Genomic DNA, 14,747 nt, shown 5'->3' with positions numbered 1-14,747 from the left:
AGTGATGATGAGTTCCACCCCATAACTTAAATTCTAATCATCAGAGCATACTAATGTTAAGATAGGAAAGTACCGCGACGAAACTCTCTTTCATATGAAAAAAAGAAAATTAAAATTGGTTAATAAATACTCGACTTATTCAAGTTTATATGAAATCGGGTTTTTCCAATTTTCCGGGAAAACTGGCGGATATTTTCAAACTTCCTCGAAATGGGACCCCCTGTGAAACTAGCCGCATATAATGGTGTATGAATCATATCGATCGGTCGCGGCATCGCGAAAAAATCGCCGAACAAACATAAAAAAAAAAAAAAAAAAATATATATACGGTCGAATTGAGTAACCTCCTCCTTTTTTTCGAAGTCGGTTAAAAAACACACTATATTTTATGTGATATTGATAGGTTAATGAAAATAGTTTATTTGTGCTGAGGGAGAAGGAAAAAGGCATCAAAATATTTATCTTTATTATAATGGTAAGTATTTGAACTTACTTTTATAATTTATTTAATTTGAATCATCCGGTTAATATACAAATATAAAGTAGGAAAACAATTTTTATAATATGAGTATATTACCAATGCATAAGTTTTTCAAATGGATATCACTTTTAAAATAGTAAAAAATAAGAGGCAGTGTGAAGCATTTCTAACTTATTTAAATATATCCGTATTCTTTATGATAACTTGAAACTATGATGGGTATATTTATCTGTCTTTTCTCTCATGGCCAATACTAGTTGCATTTAATGATTTTTATAGCACCTCAATACATTTTAATGAGTACTAGTTTATTATTATAAATAATAAATTATTATTATTATAAATAATTATAAATAATAAAAAATTAAAGATGTCACTCCAAATATTACGTAAAACAAATGGATATATTTTAAATTATGGGTATATACTAATATTTTCGTTTTAATAGTTTGCTGTACATTATCTTATGTATTCACATAGAAGATGACACGCAGACTAACGTAATTTATTTTTGATATTAACTTCAAAAACGATAACACCGATCATCACGCTCGTGTGTGATTTTTGTTGTGTCGATTTTGTTCATCAGAAGATACATACAACGATAGTTTACAAGTTTTTGGTAAATATTATCTCTACAGAGGTGAGAAAGACTTATACGATCCAAATTAGACATGTGGCTTTAAACATCTTATGGAACGCATTTTTCTCATGATGACTCTTTGCCGCTGTAAAGTGATTCTTTAATAATGTGCAATCTACCATTGTCCTGTAATCGATCGATCGATAATAATATCGATCAATTGTTATACCAAAATGAAGTGGAATACAGTTTAGAAAAATTGAAACATTAACGGTTTGGGAAATATTGATATCTCCCGTCAAATGAAAATGATGTCTAGCTATCCTTTAGGGACTTTATTTATTTTATGTTTTTAAGCTATGATGTAATTTTTGACTTAACAACATACTTAACTTAACTTATTTGACTATTGTCAAATATCTTTTTTTTCATAATATAATTCTAAAATGAATAAGTTTAACTATAGGGGAATATTTTTGTGACATGATCTATTTAAGTGTCGTGTACGCAGTTTTCTTATCACGTTTAATTCAGGTTCAGTATATATACATAAGCCTCCATACTAACAAAGTCCGGATTGATAGTATAGGTACATATACAATTCAGAATGTAGTAGAGATATACCAGCCATTCTTACGATATTTCACTTGACCCTTGAAGCAAAATATTAGTAAGAGGTTTAAATAAATTATTTACTGAACGTCAACTTTTTATGTTTTTACAGATTTTAAAACTTACTTACTTACATATGTGTATCGTTATAACTTTATTTGCATTCAGCACTGGGTATTAAATACTATCACAGTTAGTGGAAAAATATTACATTTTATTAGATAACATTTATAATTAACATTATCTGTAGAATGTGTTACTGTGCCAACAAACGAATGCTTGTCGTTGGATGTCGTTGCGTCGATTGTGCAATCGACTGTGTTGTTAATTAACTCTACTGTAACTTATTATTACTACTACTAAATTAATTCAATTCATATTTTCCATAATTTTAAGTCTTATATAAGAGTGACGAAAATATATAACATTTTACTCAAATGTACGGAAAAAATTAAAAAAAAAACATTACTCTCGCCCTTTCACTGTTTTCATTTTTATTTAACGACCTTAGAATTACATTGAAAGATATGCCTTTGATAGCACAAAATTACTTTCCTACTGAGATTCCTTTTAAAATGGGTAAAGTAGTCTCATATTAGCTCGTATAGTGAGATACAGACATATACATAAAAATATTAACAGCAGATGTTTTTGGCTTGTATTTTAATGTGTTGAATTTTTTTTTTGTGTTGGAGGATATGTATTCTACGCGTATATTAGGGAAAGTCAATTTTAAGTCGGCAAGGCAATTTTTGTAATGTGTATGTCAGATATTGATAAGCTTGACCGGGCATTGTACTCTGAACTAAGCGTCAATCTAAATAGCGACATAGTGACAAGGGTTATCATGTCGCCACATTGGAGACGTGTGATTTTTATTATTTTTAAAGTTAATATACTACAAGGTTGTATCTTTGACCAAACCCATAATTCAATTGTTTAACATAATAGTTAATATTATACGCGTTATTATGTTGTCGAGGTGTTAAGATCGTGATAAAAATCAACAACACCAGACGACGAAAAGTCAACATTAGTAAAATATTTAAGGATATCATACACGTTAAAGGCATTATTTAGGTTAATATTATTTAAGACAAATATTAACTTTCATTTTTATGGTGTTGAAACAAGAAATTACGATAAATTTGAGTACGAGTCACATCATAATCATTAGGACTTGAGATCATTTATCGATGCCATAGGCTACTACGAGTACTTAGCAATGTGGTAGCTTGTCTGACGCATATAGTTATTTTTATATCTTTAAGGTGGTATCTTACCACCTCTTACCACCACCACACCGATTTCTGCCTAATTACAGCAATGTTAAGCGTTGCTGTGTTGTGGTTTGAAGGATGTGGCAAGCGTCCAGCTTCGTCCTCAGGGGTAGCGGCGCATCTGTGGCGGATCTCAGGTAGGAATCCCATGTGGGGTTCATTACAGACGTTCATGGGCGGCAGTGGCCAATTACTATTAGGAGGACTGCATGCTCGTCTGCTACTTCTATATTGCAAAAAAAGTCTCCCGTTCAACCAAAAAGATCTACACTGAGTTCCTTTGAGAACCGCTGCATATCAAGAACACATTACACACAGAACTACACCCGTACATTTTAATTGATAACGTGTAAATAAATAACAGATGAACCTCAATTATGTTCCGGAATACATCTGTCATGTTTACAAAGTATTCAACGCCAAACGTTGAAGGTTAATACTCACAAGATCGTTGCTATATACATATATTATACAGATCTTCTTATTTAAGATGTAACACGTAGTCAATGATATGATAATTGTTTGGCGTTACGCGTTTCACGTTTGCTAGTCTCGAATGATCTCTCGACTTAGATACAACGTGATCTGGTGTTTTTTGTGTATTAAAACATGGTCTTTATATTTATAGAATAGAGGTGCGCAAAATATATCACTAAAGTGAAAAGAGAGAGATATATCTTTTGAACTCAGTGATATATATCATTCTTTTAGCTCAGTAACTCACTTTAGCTCAGTAGCTCTGTAACGTTAAAAGCGACATTTTATATCAGTATATCAGAGAATCAGATCAAAATGTTTTGACAACATTTTTGATTCCTATAATTAATACAAAACTGGCGAGAAATTATATATGAATTTCACAGCCAACGCTATTTGTATATCCCTGTTTTCATATTTCTAGCAAAGCAAAAAGATTTTAATTTAGTGTTTAATACGTAATGCATTTGACTCAAATCAGACTCTCTCAGTCAGTCGCTCATTTGACTCATCACTCACTCGCGAGCGAGTATAACACTGTTGAGTTGAAGAAGATCTTATATCCGGAATTGTATGAACTCAACCATGTGACATGGATATAAAGATATAATTCAAAATCGTCGGAGTTGATAACTGATTAGCTCTTTGGTGAAGATATATATCTTTTATATCACTCACTCGCGAGCTACTCAATTCTATTATAGAAGTATGTGATCAGTGATGTGAGAAGAATAGTGATTTTAAATAAGTAACTAATTACTATAATGGTAAGTAATATAATTAAAATTAAAAATTAAATGTCAATTACTAAGTTCCATTTCAATTTAAGTACATTAGAGTCATTGTAAAAAGTATAATAGAAAATATAGACATACTTCTTATATTAAACACATTATACGACACTAATAAGTGTTTTTTATCTATACTTATAATAAATCTGTAGAGAGGTCAATTCTGTACATGAAATATATTTCCAAAATAACTATCAGGCACCCCCTGATTAGGGATCGATACTGATGCCAAAAATGCAATCAGTAAAATTTTTGTCTGTCTGTCTGTCTGTCTGTCCGTATAACCGTTATAGAAACAAAAACTACTCGACGGATTTTAACGAAACTTGGCACAATTATTTTTCATACTCCTGAGCTGGTTATAGTATACTTTTCATCACGCTACAATCAATAGGAGCAAAGCAGTGATGGGAAATGTTGGGAAAACGGGTGAAGTTACTCCATTTTTTAAGCTTTCATCATCGTGTAAAACCTTAATGGTTAAAGCTACACAGAAATGATGTATGACGGAAATGTTCTCCTTAAAATTATATAAAAAATATCCCACGACAGCATATGTCTATCTTTTATGGTTGACTCACAATAACACGTGTAACTCCCGATTAGCAATTCGAAGCTTTCTGATTATATTTGACTACTCCTACGTTTATAGCACTCTCAGTCATCCCTAATTAAAAAAGTTGTGATAAAAAATAAGGGTTGTTCACCCTTAATTTATTTTATTTATATGGCAACACAACGTTTGCCGGGTCTTACTTATTAGACACAGAATCGGGGCTGTCTATAAACAAGTTTATATACCTTCATAATTATAATTCAATCAGTATTCCTATATATTGTACCTTTATGATACTAGCAAGAATGTATTTATTTATTCTACCTATATATCCTTATGGCCAATAACATAGGCACAGGGTTGGCTGTGTTTGAGTTCTCTATATTATAGTACCTACCTGTTTATATTTAAATACAAACAAAATAGTTATCTTGATTTATTATAGACAGACTTTATTTACTTGTCGAAGTATTACACTGACAGGCTACCATCACACTTATGTGTTCATTGCTACCGTATTTTTCACGTTCAATGCAAACTTCCATGTATTAGAAGAAACGTAAAATGTTAACTCAGTTGGGAATGTTGGGAATGAACTTCCCATCAAAATTAAGAAAGGCTCCTACGATCGCCAATTTCTCGTTAGTGGTTTTACTTGACACACATTTGAAAATATTCGCTATTTTCCTTATGGTGTTTCCATTCAGTATAATAACGTTATCTGTATTCCACCATATATTTGGTATTCTCAATTACTTAAATATCAAATTTTTCAAACATCTATTTGCAACGGAACACAGTAAAATCGTTAATTACTTACACTTGATCGAATTTTGGTCTAAAGTAGTAGACTTAACATAAATTTGACAAAATTACAAAGATCTATCCGAGTGTATTGCTTTATTATATACTTAACGTTAACTTTTAATTTTTGCAGGTTTACGTGGTACTTTTATTGTTTACGGGGCTCATATGTAGCGACGCAGCCAACGTTTTGGTTATCAATGCTTTTACCGCTAAGTCCCACTACATTTCAATCAGGCCGGTTGGACTAGAATTAGCTCGAAGAGGCCATAATGTTACTGTTATTACTGCAAATAAGGAAGATAATCCCCCGCCGAATTACCATCAGGTTATGGTCGATAACAAATTTCTTTGGGATGTCCTAGGTGAGTAATAAATTAAAAACGTTTAATTGTACATAATATATAATAGGACTCAAAAGATGAGCTCGAAAATGACAGTGTTTCTAAATATTGCAAATAAAAAACAACTATCTGCCCACTAAACTACTTTAAACTCATCAAAACCTTTTTTTAGGTACTGGAAGACCAAACATATTTTCCTTCGTCAATAAAACATACGAAGAATTCTTGACCGACGTTATGTGGACAGGCGGATACGTTTTTACCGAAGTTGTATTTAATTCTGCTTCAGTCAAAGAATTTCTTAAGAAAGATAACAAATTTGACTTAGTTATTAGTGAACAGTTTATCCTAGAAGCTTTAAATATTTTAGCTTATAAGTATAAAGCGCCACTAGTACTGGTGGCAACAGTCGGAAATTGTATGAAGCACAATCTAGTAATAGGCAATCCATTACAATTTAACACGGTTATACATGAGTATTTGGCATTGAAAAATTCTGCAAGTCTTTTGGGGAGATTAAGAAATATTTATGCCACGGTGTACGAATATGTATGGTGGAAGTATTGGTATTTGGGTAAACATGAAGCATTAATAAAGAAACATTTACCGGATTTAGAGGAACCGGTACCAAGTTTGTACGAAGTGCAAAAGAATGTTTCATTATTTTTAATAAACTCACACTTTAGTTTTGATACTCCCATGGCATTGTTGCCAAATCTTGTAGAAGTTGGGGGTATGCATCTTTCGCGAAGCGATGCCGATCTTCCAAAGGTAAATTTTACAATATATTATACATATTAACATTACTAATTTTAATACCATTGCGTAAATTAAGTATTCTTGCTTTTGAAAGGCAAAAGAGGATTTCAAAAATATTTTTATGTACTTTATGCTGCGTTGTGTAAAATATTTAGCTTCTCCATTAAATACTTTCAAGTTTCCCCAAAAAATTATAATATAACGAAGTCAAAAATAACTTACTTTTCCTTCAATCACAAGTTACTCAATTTGCATTAAAATTTGTAATAAAGCATTTTTAGTAAATGCATATGCACGTAATTCCAGCTTCATAAATGTTACTGAAATCTGCATTAACATTTGCAAACATTTTAGCAGTTTAGTGTCAAGCCAATATACTTAAAAATTCTAACATTTTTCCTCTATTTAAATAACAAAAAAAAATATCAGAACCCGACAGTGTATGTAAAACACAACTAATATATTAGGGGCTTTAAAGCTTGTAAATTACTCGTAAAACGTAAAATATTAAAATATAATTTATGGTTATTGAGTATTTAATAATATTTTAAATTATAATTCAATAGATATATTGATTCTAACATTCAAATAAAGGTTATCATTGTTTTGTTTTAAGGATCTGCAAGATATTCTTGATAAATCTAAACATGGAGTCATCTATATGAATTTTGGTTCCAATGTTGTAATTTCGGAGATGGACGAAGACAAAAAGATTGCTTTCTTCAATGTCTTTAGAAAACTTAAACAAACCATACTTATGAAATGGGAAGAAGATGTAATTGAAAATAAACCAGACAATGTTATTGTACGAAAATGGTTCCCACAAAAAGAGATATTTGGTACGTATTCAAGGACGTAAAACAATTTTACAAGGAAAATAGATTTTGTCGATATAAAGTACAGTTAATGTAGTCATGATACTCAAGATAAACAATTTATAAATAAACGATTAGATAGAGTCATATGAAATAAGTTTTATCTCTTTTATGGTTGACTTATCATGTTTCAAACACGTTAAATGGCCTCTAGGATGTATGTATTGAGTTTCACGTTGAATACAGGTTTAGATGATAAAATAAGAAAATGGTAGATGAATTGTTTTAGTATGGATCCAATTATATGATTCCCGGAGATGACTCCAAAATATTCTTATGAATTAGGTATATTTATACAGATTCATACCGAATTACAATTTAAATTGTAGTGGAATTATCTTCATTAGTTCATTTTCTAACTTTTCTTAATTTTCTGTAATGTTTCTCTAAATTACAGCACATCCCAACATCAAGGTGTTTATATCGCATGGTGGATTAATTGGAACTCAAGAAGCACTCTTCCATGGTATTCCAATTTTGGGAGTACCAGTTTTCGCCGATCAATACAACAATTTGGAATTGGCAGAACAAATTGGATTTGGCAAAATTTTAGAGTACAATGATATAAATGAAAAAACTCTCGGAAAATATTTAAATGAAATGCTGAATGATGATACTTACAAGTTGAAGGCTGAAGAGGTTTCACAGAGGTTTAAGGATAGACCAATGTCGTCATTAGATACAGCTATGTGGTGGATAGAATACGTCATACGCCACAAAGGAGCAGACTTTATGAAGAGTAAAACTAGAGATATGAGCTGGTTTAAGTACTTTATGTTAGATATTTATCTCGTAATCATAGTAACAATCGTAGCACTCATTAGTCTAATGGTAATTGTAGTGAAAACTTTCAGAAGACTTTTTAGAGTCCAGGTCACAAAAAAATTAAAGCAAAAATAATGTTGGTAGATTTTAATGTTAGCTTTACTAGTATAACTAGTAACAATTTAATAGACGCAAATAGGAAAACAATGTAATTCTAGTGTAATACCGGTAATCACCATGTTTATTTTCAAATAGGTGATATTTCAAGATGCATTATCAACAAGATGTTACCACCGTAGTAAGAATAATTTTGCTTTATTAAACAGTTTTCTATAAGTTCGTCTATGTACAAATGTGAAGAAAAGTATTATTGATTAACGCTGTATATTAATGTTATGTATATGTTTCTTCAATATGTTGTTGTCTGTTTGTTTGAAGACTGACAAATTTACAATAGTCCTTATTATTATTTTTTATATGTTTATTTGAGAATGGTTGCACAATATTCATATCGTATGTTATAATAGGTGTTTCAGCATTGTTTCTATATAATAACAATTTGGGTACAGTCATACTAATGAATATTTCATATTTTCCATCGACTTTTAATACATAATCCAATATCTGTTTTGCATATTATTCAATATCGATAGAAGAAACACCTGGTTCACATAAGAATACTTCTGGAAAACGAACATTAACATTTATAAATGTTTGTTCTCGACATTAAAATCTAGGTATTGTGTAGGACTATTACTTCCCTCGACATCAGTTAGGTACAGATCGTCGCCTATGTTGGCCACTAGCTTACTAGAGTATTTCGAGATTTTGTCACTGGCTTACTATGTGTTAGTCTAAGTATTAGCATACTGTGAGGGATACATAAAAAATATAGCTGTGTTTTGAGTGCCTTTTTTAAAATGGTAAGTAAAAATAAAAGTGTAATGAATAATATCGTTCCATAAAATATGAATAAATAATTAAACAATGCGGGTTATTTCGAGTTTCATTGTATTTTTATAAGATTGAGGTAGCTAACATTAATCTAGTTCATCTATTTGAAGGTGGTAGAACCCTTTGTGGTTCGACTCCGTAGGCACCACCGCCACATCTATTTCTGCCTCATAACACCAGTGTTAAGCGCTGCTGTGTTCTGGTTTGAAGGGTGTGGTAAGGGAGACATACTTTTCCGAGGCGTTCCAGCTTAGTCCTCGGGGGTAGGGGCGCATTTGTGGCCGACCTCCGGTACGAATAGCTAATCCTATCTGGAGTCGATTACAGATGTTCATGGGCGACAGTAGCCACTTACCATTAGGTGGACTGCACGCTCGTCTGCTACTCCATTTTATAAAAAAAAAGAAAAATCTTAAGGTAAGCGGTCAATACCGACTATGGACAATGGACATCTGTAATTAATTCCAAATACGTGGATTATGTAATTAATTCCAAATACGTGGACTATTTGGAGCTGATAACAGATGTATTGGAACTTATGCAAACTTATACTAAGATGATACCCTCAATCCTCAATTGATCAATTGGCATACATAGACACATCTGGAAAGTCCTTTCAGTGTGATTAAAAGTTCTATCCAAACCAGTTGTTACTATCCAAGTCTAAATATACAGTTGGTCTAAGCCCCTCTCAGTTAAAGAAGAAACCAATGTTATTTACCTATAATTCACTTAACTGTTTACTTCCATTATTGATAATTAACAATTTTTGCTTACGATAAATATCAATTTTCGATTTTGATCCACATTAATACTTAATAACAAGTGCTAAAGATTTTAATTTTAAAACACTTAATTAGTGTTTTGTAGATGCAGATGTGTTTCTTAATTATTATTAATAATTCGAATTTTGTTTGATTTAAAATTAGTAAGGTCGGTTATGATTTCAAAGAATCAAGTAAAGTTATTAAAATAAAATTAAATACTTATTCGTTTATTACTTAGTTAAATACCAACTAGTTTAATAAAATAATAATAAAATTGATTAAACCATATGTTTTAAAACGAAAACCTTTCACCAACCATGAAAAAAAAATTGCGCGACCTTAGGTACATATATACTTTGGCAACATTGTGCCATAATCAAATCTTAAATCGACGTTGTTAGTCACAATGTTAGTGGCTGTTGACTTGAAATAACAGCCTTTTCAATAAGTGTCGGCAATAAAAATTTAGTCGTTATTGTGAAAATTTGCAAATATTAAAAATGGTAAGTAAATATTCTGATATCAGACAATACTTTTACTAATAATTTAATAGCACTAGTCAATAATATATTTTGATTAATTTATATTTTGAAGATCTGTCTTATCTTATACTAGAAGTTGATATACGTAAATAAACAATATGAATAGATGAATAGTAACTGTAACCACGCATTATTGATTTGAATAAAATATATTAGCTATCGTAGTACTTATTTGGAAATATCGGTATGTATGTGTTTTGTTTTACTTTATTTTTAAATTATACATAATAAAAATAATCTGTGCCAATTTTAAGTGAATTAATTAAAACCAGGTAAAATACTTAAAAAATACTTTTCAAATTTGAAGTGTAATTTAAGTGTTCTTTTTAAATTATGCATTTGTTTCTTTTTCAGATTTATTTTCATCTTATTTTAATATTCACGATTATCGCAAAATATGCTGACGCTGCCAATATTTTAATAGTTACTCCCTTTTCGTCAAAGTCTCATTACATAATGCTTAGTCCAATTGGTTTGGAATTAGCAAAAAGAGGTCACAACGTCACAATCATAACATCAATCAAACAACTAAATCCTCCACCGAATTATCATCAAGTTATGGTGGAGAATAAGGAAATATGGGATGTTATGGGTAAGTTATTAGTATGTAGCATCTGTATGTATTTGGATATTAGTGATATTGTTGGTTTTATTTTTTTTAATTATATAGGAGTAGCAGACGAGCATGCCACATAAACCATGTATAACCTTCCAGATTCTCGTTATGCTGAATTATTGCTATACGAGCTTTTGCCCGCGGCTTGGCTCGCGTTACGAAGTAATATTTTCATCCCCTATTTTATCCCCTTGGGGGTAGAATTGATCAAAATCCTTTCTTAGCGGATGCCTACGTCATAACATCTATCTGCATGCCAAATTTCAGTCCGATCCTTGCAGTGGTTTGGGCTGTGCGTTGATAGATCACTACGTCAGTCAATCACCTTTAAGTTATATATATTTAGATTTACTTACTTGTTTTCTATCTATGTCTTTTTTGCGAAGGTCAATAACGTATACCATATACTAACTTTTTTTAGGCATACGCTAAAGTTGTTTAGTCAAGTTTAAAAATCAGAAGACCTTGACATTTATAATATGGGCAAAAAATATAAGGTGGACCATAAAATTGTTCACGAATTTAACATAGTACCACATACCACGAGTTTAACATAGTACATAGTAGTGAATTTAACATATTGTGTAATAATACATAAAGGATACTCATGATAAGTTATTGAAGGCCAATGTTTCGACCTAGTTATATAAATAACACTTTTAAAAAAAACTGCAGTCCATCTAGTTCCAATTTTAATGATACACACATAAATAACGTTTTCTACACTCACAGTCCCACACTAGGTTTCGGTGTATCGTGGGTGCCATGGACACACACAGATACAGATATAAAAACACCCAGACCCAGAAACAGAAACCTAAAATCATCATTTAGATTTCTGTCTGGCCGGGAATTGAACCCGGGACCCTTTGCGCGACAGACCGGTATGGCGACCGCTCCGCCTCGTGGGTCGTCAACTGGAAGTCAAACGATGTTTTGAAGGAGACTGGTGTCGTATTTTTCCTGAGGCTGACCAACATTATGTATAATAAGTAATAGTACAACAATTGGCACATATTTCACTAAACGTAGATTATTATTAATTACTTTCCGTGTTTGTGGTAATTTACCAATGTGTGAAATGGCTCTCGGGATTATTGTCACCAAAATCGTGACCAACATAGACTAGACTAAGCAGTTGTTTTAATTCTATACGATAAAAGTCGTCAAGTTAAACTATTTATGACTTCTAGTCTTGACTGAGACTTGGTTGTGTTTATATGTTTTATTCCAAACTGTTTATATTTTAGGTACGAAAAGGCCCGTTATCTTCGATATGACTCGGAAATCCTTTGAAGAATTCCTCAACGAGGTTCTGTGGAACGGTGGTTTGGGTTTTGCTGAAATGGCATTGAAGTCTACTCACTTACAGGAGTTCTTGAGGAAAAATAATACATTTGACTTAGTCATAAGCGAGCAATTTTACCAAGAGTCTTTGAATATACTGGCATACAAGTATAAAGCGCCCCTAGTACTCATCGCAACAACAGGCATTTGTATGAAACATAATTTAGTTGTAGGCAATCCCCTGCAGCTTAATACGATAATTTTCGAAGCTTTGGATTTAAAAGACCATACAAGTATTTGGGGAAGACTAAGAAATATTTATATCACGGCGTATGAATATGTGTGGTGGAAATATTGGTACTTAGGTAAACAAGAGGCTCTAATGAAAAAGTATATACCCGACCTAGAGGAACCCGTGCCTAGTTTGTTCGGAGTGCAGAAAAATACTTCTTTACTTTTAATCAATACTCACTTTAGTTTTGATCCTCCTATGGCCTTGTTGCCAAATATTGTCGAGATTGGTGGATTGCATCTTTCACGAAGTAATTCAAGTCTTCCAAAGGTAACGGTTTAATTTAATTTGATATTAAAAGGGCTGCTATATTCTATTATTTTCGTGATTTTATTGAAAATATGTATAGACAAGAGTAATCACTTACCACCAGGTGGACAAAATACACGTTACTTGATAATCCGAAAAAAAAAATATTTTCAGGACCTACAAGACATTTTGGATACTTCGAAGAACGGAGTAGTTTATATGAACTTTGGTTCCAATGTAGTAGTTTCAGAGATGGATCAGCAAAAATTAATGGCATTCTTCAACGTATTTAGAAAACTTAAACAGACCGTCCTTATGAAATGGGAAAAGGATACGGTGGAGAATAAACCAGATAATGTTGTGATACAGAAATGGTTTCCGCAGAGGGAGATTTTTGGTACGTTTCAATTCCGCAATTTATATTATAATATACATATATTACTATCTGACCTGGCAAACTTTGTACCGCCCCAAAATCTATTTATCAAATATATTTCACATAAAATATAGCCTATGTTACTCGTAGATTATGTAGCTTTCGAATGGTGAAAGATTTTTTTTAAATCGGTCCAGTAGTTTTAGAGCCTATTCATTACAACCAAACAAACAAATAAAGTTTTCGTCTTTATAATATTAGTGTAGATATGTCTTTACATACATTCATTATTTTTCCCTTCATAATGCAGAAAATTAAGATGAATGTCTCTAAATGCACCTTTGATCTGAATAAATCATCAATCATCTTTTTACATTCCAGAACATCCTAATATTAAGGTGTTTATATCTCATGGTGGATTAATTGGAACTCAAGAAGCGACTTTTAATGGAATCCCCATATTGGGAGTACCAATTTACGCTGATCAATACAATAATTTGGAGTTGGCGGAGAAACACGGGTTTGGAAAAATTTTAGAGTATCAAGATATAAGTGAGGTTACACTTGGAGAATCTCTAAATGAGATACTTAATGATGAATCTTATAAACGTAATGCAGAAGAAGTCGCAAAAAGATTCAAGGATAGACCGATGACTCCGTTGGAAACGACTATATGGTGGTTAGAGTACGTCATAAGGCACGAAGGAGCAACCTTTATGAAGAGTGAAGCTAGAAATATGAGTTGGTTTAAGTATTTCATGCTAGACATTTATGTTGTAGTAATAACAACAATGGTGGTAGTAACTTATCTAATGGTTTTTGCGGTAAAAAATATAACACGATTATTGGGATTCAATTTTAAAACGAATTCAAAGAAAAAACGATCCTAAATTTAATTTTAGATTTAAGTTTTTGGTGAAGATGCAAAGAAATCCCCTCCAAATCAAGGTATTTCCCAATATTTATTGGCGTCTTATAATACCAATTTTATACTTAATACTCATACTGTTCGCGATTTTCGTTATTTATAAATATTGTAATGGAACAAATATATGTTGATGCAGTAATTGAAATATGTATAATAAAATCTTTTCTATATGCATATACATACTTACGTATTTTTATATCACCAATCACCATGAACATTAAAATTAATTAGCAGTATAATTATACGAGTACAGTTATTATTATTAAAATTGTTAATTGGCGCTATAATAACATTTTGTGTAGGTATGATTTCGTAATTATTTTGTTTTGCAAGGAATATTTCCTTATAAATCAAATTTAACAACACAAATAGGTACATACTGTACCTACATACATACTGTACCTATTTG

General features: G+C 31.6%; 2 protein-coding genes across 4 annotated transcripts; both read left to right on the top strand.

The window, feature by feature from the left end:
* The first annotated feature begins 371 nt into the window (after positions 1 to 371).
* On the top strand, positions 372 to 9,324 carry LOC140757378 (UDP-glycosyltransferase UGT5-like). Of its 2 annotated transcripts, none has more exons than XM_073093043.1 (5): positions 372 to 475; positions 5,718 to 5,949; positions 6,101 to 6,699; positions 7,304 to 7,526; positions 7,960 to 9,324. In XM_073093043.1, the coding sequence occupies exons 1-5, from the start codon at positions 473 to 475 to the stop codon at positions 8,460 to 8,462; spliced, it is 1,560 nt and encodes a 519-aa protein (XP_072949144.1). In that variant the 5' UTR covers positions 372 to 472; the 3' UTR covers positions 8,463 to 9,324. The 2 variants fall into 2 exon arrangements, with proteins under 2 accessions (XP_072949144.1, XP_072949143.1); XM_073093042.1 differs by lacking the exon at positions 372 to 475 and adding an exon at positions 3,523 to 4,200.
* A 1,106-nt stretch (positions 9,325 to 10,430) lies between these two features.
* LOC140757178 (UDP-glycosyltransferase UGT5-like) lies at positions 10,431 to 14,514 on the top strand. 2 transcript variants are annotated; one of them, XM_073092715.1, is made up of 5 exons: positions 10,431 to 10,551; positions 10,945 to 11,182; positions 12,457 to 13,055; positions 13,209 to 13,431; positions 13,792 to 14,514. In XM_073092715.1, exons 1-5 carry the CDS (start codon positions 10,549 to 10,551, stop codon positions 14,298 to 14,300), a joined length of 1,572 nt encoding a protein of 523 aa, XP_072948816.1. In that variant the 5' UTR covers positions 10,431 to 10,548; the 3' UTR covers positions 14,301 to 14,514. The 2 variants fall into 2 exon arrangements, with proteins under 2 accessions (XP_072948816.1, XP_072948815.1); XM_073092714.1 differs by lacking the exon at positions 10,431 to 10,551 and having other exon boundaries at positions 10,924 to 11,182.
* The last annotated feature ends 233 nt before the right edge of the window (positions 14,515 to 14,747 follow it).

The sequence above is a fragment of the Epargyreus clarus genome, unplaced genomic scaffold (genome assembly GCF_041222505.1).
Source record: "Epargyreus clarus isolate Ecla_fem2 unplaced genomic scaffold, WU_Ecla_fem_2.2 ptg000004l, whole genome shotgun sequence".
NCBI classification, from domain to species: Eukaryota; Metazoa; Arthropoda; class Insecta; order Lepidoptera; family Hesperiidae; genus Epargyreus; species Epargyreus clarus.
This window is presented reverse-complemented; position numbering and strand designations above follow the sequence as displayed.

Excerpts from the sequence above, each read along its gene's own strand:
- LOC140757178 (XM_073092714.1), top strand. The coding sequence starts at position 10,924 with ATGCATTTGTTTCTTTTTCAGATTTATTTTCATCTTATTTTAATATTC. Across the intron at positions 13,056-13,208 it reads GTAATTCAAGTCTTCCAAAG|GACCTACAAGACATTTTGGA; the intron begins GTAACGGTTTAA and ends AAATATTTTCAG. Across the intron at positions 13,432-13,791 it reads TCCGCAGAGGGAGATTTTTG|AACATCCTAATATTAAGGTG; the intron begins GTACGTTTCAAT and ends TTTACATTCCAG.
- LOC140757378 (XM_073093043.1), top strand. Across the intron at positions 5,950-6,100 it reads ATTTCTTTGGGATGTCCTAG|GTACTGGAAGACCAAACATA; the intron begins GTGAGTAATAAA and ends ACCTTTTTTTAG. Across the intron at positions 6,700-7,303 it reads GCGATGCCGATCTTCCAAAG|GATCTGCAAGATATTCTTGA; the intron begins GTAAATTTTACA and ends TTTTGTTTTAAG.